Source organism: Eleutherodactylus coqui, chromosome 5, assembly GCF_035609145.1.
Source record: "Eleutherodactylus coqui strain aEleCoq1 chromosome 5, aEleCoq1.hap1, whole genome shotgun sequence".
NCBI classification, from domain to species: Eukaryota; Metazoa; Chordata; class Amphibia; order Anura; family Eleutherodactylidae; genus Eleutherodactylus; species Eleutherodactylus coqui.
This window is the reverse complement of record NC_089841.1, coordinates 132,936,646-132,950,924: the sequence shown is the minus strand read 5'-3', so window position 1 is coordinate 132,950,924 and position 14,279 is coordinate 132,936,646. Positions and strand designations below refer to the sequence as shown.

At 45.6% G+C, this 14,279-nt stretch overlaps 1 protein-coding gene across 4 annotated transcripts in view; it reads left to right on the top strand.

Moving 5' to 3' along the window:
- The window catches only part of LOC136627787 (golgin subfamily A member 6-like protein 25), a 62,151-nt gene that overhangs the window by 20,619 nt on the left and 27,253 nt on the right, over positions 1-14,279 (top strand). For all 4 annotated transcript variants that reach the window (XM_066603180.1, XM_066603179.1, XM_066603178.1 and 1 more), the window contains 6 exons: positions 1,598-1,708; positions 3,203-3,254; positions 3,758-3,926; positions 5,143-5,268; positions 12,299-12,391; positions 12,741-12,853. In XM_066603180.1, coding sequence (XP_066459277.1) covers positions 1,598-1,708; positions 3,203-3,254; positions 3,758-3,926; positions 5,143-5,268; positions 12,299-12,391; positions 12,741-12,853 — 664 coding nt within the window. The remainder of the gene's footprint in view (positions 1-1,597; positions 1,709-3,202; positions 3,255-3,757; positions 3,927-5,142; positions 5,269-12,298; positions 12,392-12,740; positions 12,854-14,279) is intronic.

Below are 14,279 nucleotides of genomic sequence, written 5' to 3'. Positions count from 1 at the left end.
TTTTCACCTACATATTATCTTTACTAATTAAAACCATATAGAGAAATTAGCTGATTGTATGTTTTGTTGTTTCCACATGACTATGGGGCGGCCTCCTCTCTGAGCTGCAATGAACAGCATTTAGAGATGTCCTTTAGAGTAGTAAAGCTTTAACAAATTGCCGTTTGCAAAGAAAAATGCCCAATTACTTACGGCCAATTTAGACGCAACAATTATCAGTCAAAATTCGTTAAAAGTGTAGAAAGTGAGCGATAATCGTTACGTGTAAACGCGCGCCCTTTGTGCACTTTTTGTTAGTAATTCATTCATCATTGTCTTTCAGTCTGCTTAAAATCCATAATTTGGCAGTTCGCTTTTTGTTTGGTTTACATGAAATTCGTTCAGTCGTTTAGCAATTTTTTACCTCATTTTTTTACCTTCACTGATGCACACGCCATTCAAACAAACTATCGTTAAATGTAAATGCTACACAACGATAAAAGAATGACTCAAATTCCCGGCCACCTTGTCAATTTTCCAACGATAATCATTAAGTTTAAGCGGTCGTCTTTAAAAGCTAAACCATCGCTCACTTTTGATCGCTTAAACTAATTTTGAGCGATGATCGTTGTGTCTAAATGGACCTTTACATTCAGCCAAATTACAATGAAACTTATATTGTATTATTTCATATCTAGACAAACCACAAACATAAGGTTAAAATTCCAGAAAGGCTGTCCTGTTCATAAATTCGTCTATAGTCGTAATTACTAGTTAAGTGCATAAATTTCCATCGATAAGCGGGGATGAGATTCGTGTGCCAGGAGTGGACCTCTACATGAGTTTACAGGGTCCTACCACTATAGGCAGGGCAGTGAAACCTCATTATTAAAATTTATTAAGTCGCCTCCCGACATGTTTCACTGCTGAATTGGCCTCCACAGGGATAGGGATTTAATGAGAGCAAGGAGATGCTTTTAGGGGTTTTTATAGGTTACACAATAACCAATCCAGCCAATAGACAGTAAATGTGATGACATAACGAAGCACCATACAGTATTAGGAGCAAGCACTTTGTTCCAGCTATACTGACGTAGACTGTGCCATGGACCATGAGTGCCCCAATAGATATCAGTTTAATGCACATGTATAGTTTACACTGATGCTGATCTGTCAAAGTACAGCTGTGCATTAGATCTGATCTTGTGTTTTGGCCTCATTGATTCTTTATAGCAGTCTCATGGGCCATAGACGCAATAGGCTCTATGATATGGGCAGTGGTCATTGTGCAGGGAGGGGAAGTAGATAAGCTGTGACCATCACCTATTGTGGATGGTGGATCCAGTGTTATCTGTATATTGCTGTTACCTTTCATTATAATCCTGCCCGTGTGGTAAGATGACTTCTGTACTGAGAAGCAATCTCTACAGAACAGGAAGTGTTGGACTATCAGGCTTAGTGATCAGTGTGAAAACTGCAAGATTTTGAGATTTTGTTTTTTTTAAAGATCAAAGCATTGAAAATGTAAAGAAAAAAATCACCAAAAATATAAAAAATATGCTTAACATAAAAATGATTTCTACAATAGCTGATTTTCTGCTGACACGTCCCCTTTAAGGTGTTCCTTTGAAGAGTTTTGATGCTGTGACTGTTGATAGTGATTTGGACTCTGTGACAACAGAAAGAGTCAGGGATCACATCCGTAAAGCTCTGAGCTGCAGCAAAGGAGGTGAGAGGCTATAAAATATGTTACTGTATGAATCCGCTAATTTTACCTTTAAAAGTGATTTTGTTTTTTAATTCTTTGCCCAACCATTTTTTCCTTTCCTTAGTATAAGTGGCTGGCATCTGCTTATTGCTGCAAACAAATGAGCAATTATTATTTTTGAAGCACCAATAATTTAAGGGTGCAGCACATATGAAAAGGGTTTAATTACAAAACATAAGAACAAGACTAATCAACATAACTAAATGATTGGTGTAGAGGGAGAGAGGACCTTGCCTGCAAGGGAAGGGGGTAAGAGATAATAGGTGAGGGTAGAAAGTTCTCATATGGTATTTCAGTAGCAGCAGGGTTGCTGTAGGCTTTTCTGAAGAGTTGGGCTTTCAGGTTGCTTTTCGGGGTTTGGGATAATGGGGAAATTTTGATTGCTTGGGGTAGTAGATTCCACTGTATGGGGGCGCACAGGAGAAATCTTGGAGACAGTTGTGTGAGAAGCAGAAAAGGGAAATTCAAAGAAGGAGGTCGTGTAAAGACTGGAGATTAGGTGTGGGGATGTACCGGTATACCAAAAGTATAGATGGAGAAGAGTAGGGGTCGCAGGACAGAGCCTTGAGGTACACCAACAAAAAGAGGGTAAGTTGAGGAGGTAGTGTGTGAGTAGGAGACACTACATAAAATGTTGTTAGGCTTTCACAGTTAGGCAGCGTTCACACAGAGTTGTGTGACTTCCCTGGGGTGTTCTGTGGCGCTGCTGAAAACAGCGCTGTGGCGGAATCCCCGAACAGAAACAAAAGGAACCAATCACTCTTATGAAACGTCCAGCTGATTGGTATCCCTTTTACAAGGTTTCCATTTGTGTGCTTTATTTGGCATATAGAATAACATAGTCAACTACGCTAGTCTATGTTTCAAATAAAGCAGAAGCAAATGGAAGCCTTGTAGAACGGACACTAAACAGCTGTCCGTTTCACAAGAGAAGTGATTGGTTCCTTTTGTTTCCATTCAGGGATTCCGTCACAGCGCTGTTTTCAGCAGCATCACAGAACCCCTTCAGCGGAGTTACACAGTGTGTACAATTACTGTGTGAACGCTGCCTTAGCAGACCATTAGTGACTTGGGTTAAGGTAGTGACTGTGTGGTGGCAGGTTTACAATTTTATTTACTTATTTCATCATTTTTTCACACTCCTGTCTCTTGTTATTTACTGTTTCATATATTTTTGCTACATAATTATAATACAGAATTTAGCTTGGAGTTTGGTCTTAAATAAACTCCCATTTAGAACTTTTCAGACAGTGAAAGTCTCTGTGACTCAAATCTCCACAACTGCTTTTTCAGGTTTCATGTGACCATTAAAAAGTTGCTGTAGGGCTTTTGTTGATTTACAGTATGAATGTAGAGGAAAATCTCCCGTGTGTCGCAACCCCTTATATCTGGTGCTGTTGTGCTCGTTTCAATCGAAACAACATTATGGAAATCCTGTATTTATTTCTCTAATAGACTCCAGTCAGAAAACCAGAAGATTCATGCGCAGTAGGAGTATCCCTGGACGGTATGTTCTAGGATTTCCACTGAATTCTTACATACTCTGTATATAAATTTACTGTTCCAAAAATATCATAAGGGGCAAAGAAAGTCCAGCCAAAAATCCTTGTCCTTTCAGTTTTCCTCAGTAATCAGTAGGGAACTGGTTGCTAGGGACATGCAGTCTTGGTGAGCTATAGTTTTTATTGGTACCATTTTGGGGTACATACAACTTTTTCATCACTTTTTAGACCATATTTTTGGGAGGCAAATTGACCAAAAACAGTAATTCTGGCAGTTTTTGAAGGGAACCTTTCACCTCTCAACAGCACTATAAACTAAGTTATGGTGCCATTTGGGAAGGTGATGGAGAATTGGGGAATGTATTTTTTTATGCTCACCCACTCTGTCTACTGATGAAGTCCATGCATGGTCTAAAAATCAGACTCTTTTCAGACTTCTGTACGCGTGCTCTCCCACAGTGGTATTTTAATTTATTCTATCCACTATTGTAACTATATTCTCTTTCAGATACCCTGACGTTAGTAAAGTATCCACAGATGATGAAGAAGACTTTCATAGAACATTTACAAACAGGGAACTGAAGAATGAAAGTTCTAAACTCTGGATCTCCAGCCCTCTTAAGTCAGCAGAATCCTCCAGAGACAACTGTGGAAAGGGTATTCCCAGTGACATTTTGGTAGGTACATACAGTTAGGTCATATTGGCACATTGGCTTCTTTTCCTCATTATTACCATTCATAGTATTTATACCATTGTGGCAAATTATTGCATTTTGGTGGGAACATAGGTGTTTTTATACCACATGGAGCCTGGTACAGCCTCAGACATGATAGTCTAGTGCTTCTTGTGGGTTTACTTGTTTAACTCAGCATTAGTTTTGTGAAGTCCTCCTCATATCTTTTGGTGGGTTTGCGTAAATGGGTTTTCCACACGAAAACAACTGACAACCTATCCACAGGATAGGTCATCAACCGCAGATCAGTAGGGATCCGCGGATTGAGACCACTGCCGATCAGCTGAGAAGATGCCACGGGTGGCCGGAAGGCTCAGAACACCGTCCATAGCACAGTGGCCCAGTTTGGTATTGTAGCTTTCTTCCATTCATTTCAATGGGAAAGAGCTGAAATACCAAACCAGGCTACTGCCAAACAGATGTTGTTCTGAGTATTCTGGATGTCTGCAGCATCTTCTCATCAGCTGATCAGCAGGGGTCAGGTGATCAATAAGTCTTCAATAGTTTTCGCACGGAAAAACTGCTTTAAAATTGTAAATTTAGCAAATTGCAGGCATTTATATTAAAAATTATAGTTCTTACCTATAATGGTAGATTGGTATTAAGAAGGCAATGACATGAACTTTACTTGACACAAACATAATCTTACTGCATAATCCTAAACAGGAAACTCATCTGCTGCATGCAGAAGCAGAGTGTTAAATGCGTCTTTGGCTTTGCCAAACTTGATCTCTCTGCAAGATATGTTGGAAGCAAGTCACAAAGAACACCCCTTTTGGTCTTCTTACAAGCCTTACATTTATTCCAGTAAGACTCTATATGTTGCTTGTGGACAACAGTTGGAGAAACTAATAGCAATTTTGGATCACTTCCATTGACACATTCTTGACAGAAATTCAATGCTGTTTGAATATTGTTGTCGGCAGCAGAGGAATCACTGTGCACCATTGAACCTGGGCACATCACACGTTGACTAATAGCAAGGAGGGTCTCAGCACTTCTGTCAGGAACAACTTCCATATACCAAACAGCTGGCATTGTTGCCGTGTCCGCAATTCCATATTTTGCAATCCAGGTCAATCTTCACTTGTTCAAACAGGGAGACATGAGTTTCAATGAGGGAGCAGCAGGGGAACATAATCTTCTTTTGTTTAAACAGGGGACAAACTTTTCACTTGATGCCGTTTTTCAAGCCTCTTGTGAGCAAACACAGAGCAGGAGAATCACAGAGAAACTTGCAACTGAACGGGTGCTACTGGAGGAAACAATTGCCACACTCCATAGGGTAAGTAATATGAACAGTTTATTAGAGGCATCTTATGGGATTGTAATCATGTATGATATATCACTTACACATGTGTGCGTACATGAAAGTCAACAGTATTTTTGGCCATTATATGATTTGTATTCTGCATTTCATCAGTTTTCCCTTCTACAAACTCCATCTATAATTCTCAGTTTTCCATTTGCTGGTATATGTAGACTTGCAGCTAAGATGTCTGTCATACACAGCGCACAAAGATAAAAGGAGATCCTCCTCTCCTATCACTATCCCCCATATACAGAGAAGCAGCAGCATGGAGGACATGATGAGCAGTGTAAATGTGATTCCAGTAGTTGTGAGACAATAAAACACTCACTCTTAGCTGCAGCAGTATGTCTGTGTATGTGCATCTGCTCCTCTCTTTGCTCCTCCTCCTTCCTCTTCTCTCCATTGACTTTAATGGGCAGCATGTAATCTGACCTGTCACAGAGCTATTAGTATGACTTGTCTATCGAGATGATTTTAGCAGTTTTACAACACATTTGAAGAGAAGGACTAAGAAAGGAACCTCATAAGTGGAAAAAAATAAGTATTTTTTTTTTCTGAGCTTCTTATTTTCACCTATAGTATTGATTTATGAAAAAATTGTTGAAAGTGCAGTGTCTCTTTAATAGAAGGTGCTGTCCGTTAGTCATTAATATCAGCTGTTGCAGTAGAATGGGAATTTTTTAGATTTTACCTTTAATTGGTGGGAATTAGAGATGAGCGAGCACCAAAATGCTCGGGTGCTCGTTACTCGGGATGAAAATTTCGCGATGCTCGAGGGTTCGTTTTGAATAACGAACCCCATTGAAGTCAATGGGCGACCCGAGCATTTTTGTATATCGCCGATGCTCGCTAAGGTTTCCATTTGTGAAAATCTGGGCAATTCAAGAAAGTGATGGGAACGACACAGCAACGGATAGGGCAGGCGAGGGGCTACATGTTGGGCTGCATCTCAAGTTCCCAGGTCCCACTATTAAGCCACAATAGCGGCAAGAGTGGGCCCCCCCTCCCAACAATTTTAACTTCTGAAAAGCCCTCATTAGCAATGCATACCTTAGCTAAGCACCACACTACCTCCAACAAAGCACAATCACTGCCTACATGACACTCCGCTGCCACTTCTCCTGGGTTACATGCTGCCCAACCCCCCCCCCCCCCCTGCACGACCCAGTGTCCACAGCGCACACCAAATTGTCCCTGGGCAGCCTTCAGCTGCCCTCATGCCACGCCACACTCATGTCTATTTATAAGTGCGTCTGCCATGAGGAGGAACCGCAGGCACACACTGCAGAGGGTTGGCATGGCTAGGCAGCGACCCTCTTTAAAGGGGGCGGGGCGATAGCCCACAATGCTGTACAGAAGCAATGAGAAATATAATCCTGTGCCACCGCCATCAGGAGCTGCACACGTGGGCATAGCAATGGGGAACCTATGTGCCACACACTATTCATTCTGTGAAGTTGTCTGCATGCCCCAGTCAGACCGCGGTTTTTTATAAATAGTCACAGGCAGGTACAACTGGGAATCCCCAACTCCGCAATGGGAATTCCGTGTGCACCCACAGCATGGGTGGCTCCCTGGAACCCACCGGCTGTACATAAATGTATCCCATTGCAGTGCCCTGGACAGCAGAGCTAACGTCAGATTAAATGCAGTTGGGCTTCGGCCCACACTGCATGCCCCAACCTGACCGGGCTTTTTAATTCATAGACACAGGCAGGTACAACTCCCTATTGTGAAGTCCCTGTGGACCGACAGCATGGGTGGGTGCCATTTAGCCACCGGCGGCACATAAATATATCCCATAGCATTGCCCATCACAGCTAAGGTAATGTCATGTTTAATGCAGGTGGGCTTCGGCCCACACTGCATGCCCCAGTCAGACTGGGGTTCTTTAGAAGTGGACACATGTAGTTACAACTCCGTGTGGACCGACAGCATGGGTGGCTCCCTGGAACCCATCGGCGGTACATAAATATATCCCATTGCATTGCCCATCACAGCTGAGGTAATGTCATGTTTAATGCAGGTGGGCTTCGGCCCACACTGCATGCCCCAGTCAGACTGGGGTTCTTCAGAAGTGGACACATGTAGTTACAACTCCGTGTGGACCGACAGCATGGGTGGCTCCCTGGAACCCACCGGCGGTACATAAATATATCCCATTGCAGTGCCCAGCACAGCTGATGTAACGTCAGCTGTAATGCAGGTGGGCAAAAAATTAATTGGATTACACTGTAGGCGAGGGCCCCCAAAAATTGGTGTACCAACAGTACTAATGTACCTCAGAAAAATTGCCCATGCCCAACCAAGAGGGCAGGTGAAACCCATTAATCGCTTTGGTTAATGTGGCTTAATTGGTAACTAGGCCTGGAGGCAGCCAAGTTAAAATAAAAATTGGTTCAGGTGCAAGTTTCAACGCTTTAATGAGCATTGAAACGTATAAAAATTGTTTAGAAAAATTATATGACTGAGCCTTGTGGGCCTAAGAAAAATTGCCCGTTCGGCGTGATTACGTGAGGTTTCAGGAGGAGGAAGAGGAGGAGGAATATTAAACACAGATTGATGAAGCAAAAATGTCCCCGTTTTTGATGGTGATAGAGAACGATGCTTCCATCCGTGGGTGCAGCCTACATATTGCTTAGGTATCGCTGCTGTCCGCTGGTGAAGAAGACAAGTCTGGGGAAATCCAGGCTTTGGTCATCTTGATGAGTGTAAGCCTGTCGGCACTGTCGGTTGACAGGCGGGTACGCTTATCTGTGATGATTCCCCCAGCCGCACTAAACACCCTCTCTGACAAGACGCTAGCCGCAGGACAAGCAAGCACCTCCAGGGCATACAGCGCGAGTTCAGGCCACGTGTTCAGTTTCGACACCGAGTAGTTGTAGGGGGCAGAGGCGTCACCGAGGACGGTCGTGCGATCGGCTACGTACTCCCTCACCATCCTTTTACAGTGCTCCCGCCAACTCAGCCTTGACTGGGGAGCGGTGAAACAGTCTTGCTGGGGAGCCATAAAGCTGGCAAAGGCCTTGGTGAATGTTTCCCTGCCTGCGCTGTACATGCTGCCTGATCTCTGCGCCTCCCCTGCTACCTGGCCCTCGGAACTGCGCCTTCTGCCACTAGCGCTGTCGGATGGGAAGTTTACCATCAGTTTGTCCACCAGGGCCCTGTGGTATAGCATCATTCTTGAACCCCTTTCCTCTTCGGGAATGAGAGTGGAAAGGTTCTCCTTATACCGTGGGTCGAGCAGTGTGTACACCCAGTAATCCGTAGTGGCCAGAATGCGTGTAACGCGAGGGTCACGAGAAAGGCATCCTAACATGAAGTCAGCCATGTGTGCCAGGGTACCTGTACGCAACACATGGCTGTCCTCACTAGGAAGATCACTTTCAGGATCCTCCTCCTCCGGCCATACACGCTGAAAGGATGACAGGCAAGCAGCATGGATACCCTCAGCAGTGGGCCATCCTGTCTCTTCCCCCTCCTCCTCATGCTCCTCCCCCTCCTCCTCCTCCTCAACGCGCTGAGATATAGACATGAGGGTGCTCTGACTATCCAGCGACATACTGTCTTCCCCCGCCTCCGTTTCCGAGTGCAAAGCGTCTGCCTTTATGCTTTGCAGGGAACTTCTCAAGAGGCATAGCAGAGGAATGGTGACGCTAATGATTGCAGCATCCCCGCTCACCATCTGGGTAGACTCCTCAAAGTTTCCAAGGACCTGGCAGATGGCTGCCAACCAGGCCCACTCTTCTGTAAAGAATTGAGGAGGCTGACTCCCACTATGCCGCCCATGTTGGAGTTGGTATTCCACTATAGCTCTACGCTGCTCATAGAGTCTGGCGAACATGTGGAGCGTAGAGTTCCACCGTGTGGGCACGTCGCACAGCAGTCGGTGCACTGGCAGATTAAACCGATGTTGCAGGGTCCGCAGGGTGGCAGCGTCCGTCTTGGAGTTGCGGAAATGTGCGCTGACCCGGCGCACCTTTCTGAGCAGGTATGACAAGTGTGGGTAGCTTTTCAGAAAGCGCTGAACCACCAAATTAAAGATATGGGCCAGGCATGGCACGTGCGTGAGGCTGCCGAGCTGCAGAGCCGCCACCAGGTTACGGCCGTTGTCACACACGACCATGCCCGGTTGGAGGCTCAGCGGCGAAAGCCAGCGGTCGGTCTGCTCTGTCAGACCCTGCAGTAGTTCGTGGGCCGTGTGCCTCTTCTCTCCTACGCTGAGTAGTTTCAGCACGGCCTTCTGACGCTTGCCCACCGCTGTGCTGCCACGCCGCGCGACAGCGACTGCTGGCGACGTGCTGCTGCTGACACATCTTGATTGCGAGACAGAGGTTGCGTTGGAGGAGGAGGAGGAGGAGGGTGGTTTAGTGGAGGAAGCATACACCGCCGCAGATACCAGCACCGAGCTGGGGCCCGCAATTCTGGGGGTGGGTAGGACGTGAGCGGTCCCAGGCTCTGACTCGGTCCCAGCCTCCACTAAATTCACCCAATGTGCCGTCAGGGAGATATAGTGGCCCTGCCCGCCTGTGCTTGTCCACGTGTCTGTTGTTAAGTGGACCTTGGCAGTAACCGCGTTGGTGAGGGCGCGTACAATGTTGCGGGAGACGTGGTCGTGCAGGGCTGGGACGGCACATCGGGAAAAGTAGTGCCAACTGGGAACTGAGTAGCGCGGGGCCGCCGCCGCCATCATGCTTTTGAAAGCCTCCGTTTCCACAAGCCTATACGGCAGCATCTCCAGGCTGATCAATTTGGCAATGTGCACGTTTAACGCTTGAGCGTGCGGGTGCGTGGCGGCGTACTTGCGCTTGCGCTCAAACAGTGGCGCTAGCGACGTCTGGCTGCGCTGAGAGACATTGCTGGATGGGGCCGAGGACAGTGGAGGTGAGGGTGTGGGTGCAGGCCAGGAGACGGTAGTGCCTGTGTCCTCAGAGGGGGGTTGGATCTCAGTGGCAGGTTGGGGCACAGGGGGAGAGGCAGTGGTGCAAACCGGAGGCGGTGAACGGCCTTCGTCCCACCTTGTGGGGTGCTTGGCCATCATATGCCTGCGCATGCTGGTGGTGGTGGCTCCCCAGCTGATCTTGGCGCGACAAAGGTTGCACACCACTGTTCGTCGGTCGTCAGGCGTCTCTGTGAAAAACTGCCACACCGTAGAGCACCTTGACCTCTGCAGGGTGGCATGGCGCGAGGGGGCGCTTTGGGAAACAGTTGGTGGAGTATTCGGTCTGGCCCTGCCTCTACCCCTGGCCAACGCACTGGCTCAGCCTGTGCCCACACCCTGACTTGGGCCTCCGCGTCCTCACCAGCGTCCACGTCCTCTAGGCCTACCCCTACCCCTCAGCATGCTGTATTACCAGTAGTGCAGAAACAGAACGTTGTAATTAAATGTGCCACTTATTGGCCTGTGGTTGGAGGCTGACTTCGCTTACGGAACGCACAGCAGAGCCAGGAAATAATTTTGTGCAAGCCTGCTGTAACACTTAGCTGGCTGCGTATGAATTAGGACAACTACCCCCAGCACAGACCCAGTACACTGAGGACGGTCACAGGCAGCCCAAATAGATTTATTTTCCCAAATGTTTTTGGAAAGGCCCACTGCCTATATACACTGTATATGTCTTCTCTCTCTGCGTCACCAGTACTGGCCCTGGAGTATGTAAAATAACTGCAGACTGTTGCACTGTGGACTGGAATACAGCGGTGATGTAACAGCCAACACAGAGCCAGGAAATAATTTTGCGCAAGCCTGCTGTAACACTTAGCTGGCTGCGTATGAATTAGGAGGACTACTACCCCCAGCACAGACCCAGTACACTGAGGACAGTCACAGGCAGCCCAAATAGATTTTTTTTCCCAAATGTTTTTGGAAAGGCCCACTGCCTATATTCAATAAATATGTCTTCTGTCCCTGCCTAACCACCACTACTGGCCCTGGACTGTGTATAATTACTGCAGGGCGCAATGTTCTGCACGGCCGATATACCAAAAAAAAAAAAAGTGCAACACTGCAAAAAGCAGCCTCCACACTACTGCACACGGTTAGATGTGGCCCTAAGAAGGACCGTTGGGGTTCTTGAAGCCTAAAATACTCCTAACACTCTCCCTATAGCAACTCCAGCAAGACAGCACTTTCCCTGATCTCTGTCAAAACGGATCTGTGGCGAGCCGCGGGAGGGGCCGATTTATATACTCGGGTGACACCTGATCTCGCCAGCCACTCACTGCAGGGGGGTGGTATAGGGCTTGAACGTCGCAGGGGGAAGTTGTAATGCCTTCCCTGTCTTTCTATTGGCCAGAAAAGCGCGCTAACTTCTCAGAGATGAAAGTGAAAGTAACCCGAACATCGCGTGGTACTCGCCTCTAGTAACGAGCATCTCGAACATGCTAATACTCGAACGAGTATCAAGCTCGGACGAGTACGTTCGCTGATCTCTAGTGGGAATGCAAACTAACAGATCTTAATTAGCTATCATATATAATTTCAGCAATATATTTAAACTGCATTGTACATTGCCTAGGGTGCTGATATGGAGCTGCACTTTTTGGTTCTCTTGGCATTTGGGAACCTTCTCCTAACCCAATCGCCAGAAGCAAGGCAATAAGTCAAATACAAAAATGGATTAAGATGCAAAGATTGCCACCGTATTACTTAGAAGCTAAGAGTAAACAATTCTTCATTGAATCGCAGCGTATTATGGCCCACAAAATCTGGCTTCCACAAAAGCAATATTCTTAAATACAGACATGCCCAACAGCCCATAATATTTAGGATTCAAGTGTCCAGCATACGCTGCATCACCAATGAGTGAAGGTCTTTAGAGCAACTATAATGTATGTAACGCTTATATGGACTTCTAAAAATTGACCAAATGCCATGAAATTGATCCCCAACCCAAAAGCTTTTTGTTTTTTCTAAATTTATGTTTTATAATATCTTATACCCTGAATGCGTATTTTCTATCCATTATAATAAGTCTGAGCATTATGCTTTACCATCTTATAGGATGTAGCATGTGAAGAAGAAAGATTATCACAATGCAGATCCCAGTATAGGGAGGCAGAACAGCTGTTTAATGATGTCCTGCAACAGAAAAAGGTAACCTATCTTTCCTTTATCTCTGTAATTTCCTGCTGGCTTCTATTCTACAGCCTCGCTGCTGAGTGCTACTAGTATACAAAAAAAAATATTATTTTTTCTGAACTTTTATTTTATTTAATCTTGGAGGTTTGAGACATTTCTTGTACTGATGTTTCTCGTCTCTCTAAGAGGATGTCTGCTGATATAGGCTTTGGATTGATCGGGACTGTAGTCCTCATTAATGTTGTTCAGACTTCTGCCCTTAAAAAAGAGATTATTTGGTGCATCTGCTAAATGACATCATAACACATACTGTAAAATGTAAATCTGACATATGGTAAAAGATTACATGCTCTGTTTGTGGTAGGAAGCTTATCATGAGCTGCAATCCCTACGTGATTTACTAGACAGTACTCAAAAAGAAGTTGTGAAGATGGAGTCATGTGTCAGGGAGAGCCAGATCACAGAGGAGGACTTCAGGTAACAAGCAAATGAGCAGAAAAGACACTAATTATATGAATAAATGGAAAAGAGGTATATGAATTCAGTTTCTATATGTTGTGTATTAAGCTGATGCAGTTCAAGGCATAGTCGCTGTTTTATTGAGACTAGCTGTACATTGCTACTGGACAGTGTGATCTAATGATGGTAGGTTTATGTTATATATGGCTTTAATAGCGGTTCTGCCAAGAGACCCCCACCAATCTTGAGATCGGGGGTCCCATGCCCCTCACTGTGGGGTTACTCCACTCCCTGCAGTGAGGAGGAGACTGAGTAGAGTCTCCTCCTCACTGCCAGGCAAGCACGCCAACGCTTCATTCACTTTTTAATGGGGCGGCGGAGATAGCCAAGCAGTACCCCCTTGGGTATTTCCATCAGCCCCATGGAAATGAATGGAGCACTGACCACACATGCTCGGCTAGCGATACCTTCATGCTGATGTCACTGCAGGGGAAGAAGCAACCCCCGCAGCAATAGGCAGAACGGGACACGGGAGTCTCGTTCTGGAGATCAACGGGATCTCATCAGTTAGACCTCCACTGATGACCAAGTTATCCCCATTCTAGCCATCAGGTAGGGAATAACTTGCAACTTTAGTCCAACCCCTTTAATATGGCGTGGATTGCAAGCATTATTGACAAACCAAGGGGATTTATCATACATTGCACTGTGGCTTATGCAATCTCCCTGGAGGTGCATGCCTAGTCTTCAAGAACATACATGGGTTTCACAACCAATTAGTGCTGAGAAGACACTGGACCACATCTCATATGTATGGTCAAATGATAATTACACAGACCATGCTGTGGTGTTGGTTAGAATCCACCTTTGATTAAAAGAAAAAGTTAAAAAACAATAGAATTCCAATTGATGCTTAACATAACACTTTAAAAAGTCAAATTAACATTTGCTACAGCTGTATATTTAATGCATTAAAGGGTTTTTCCGGTCATAAACTATTCATGGCTTATCCTTAGGATAGTAGATCAACTGGGGTCTGCCGCCCGGGATCCCTGCCAGTCAGCTGTTTGCTGGGTTGGTGTGCTCCTGTAGTGAGCTGATTTCTGCAGCAAACACACAGCTCCATTCTCACTGCAGTGACCATGTTTGGTAATACATGCCAAGTTACCACTGAAGTGAATGGGTATAATACCAAGCCTGGTCAATGCCTGGGAATGTTGCTGTCTGCTTTCCGCAGAAATCAGCTCTGTCCACAAGCAAACTGGCCTTGAAACAAATGATCAGCAGGGAGTCCTCAACGGCAGACCACTGCCTCTGATCTACTGTTGATAGCCTATCCTGCGGCTAGGTCGTCAATAGTTTACAACTAGACAATCTCTTTAAGCATCAAATTAAGGCTCTTTTACACGCAGTGATTATCACTCAAAATCCGTTCAAACGACTG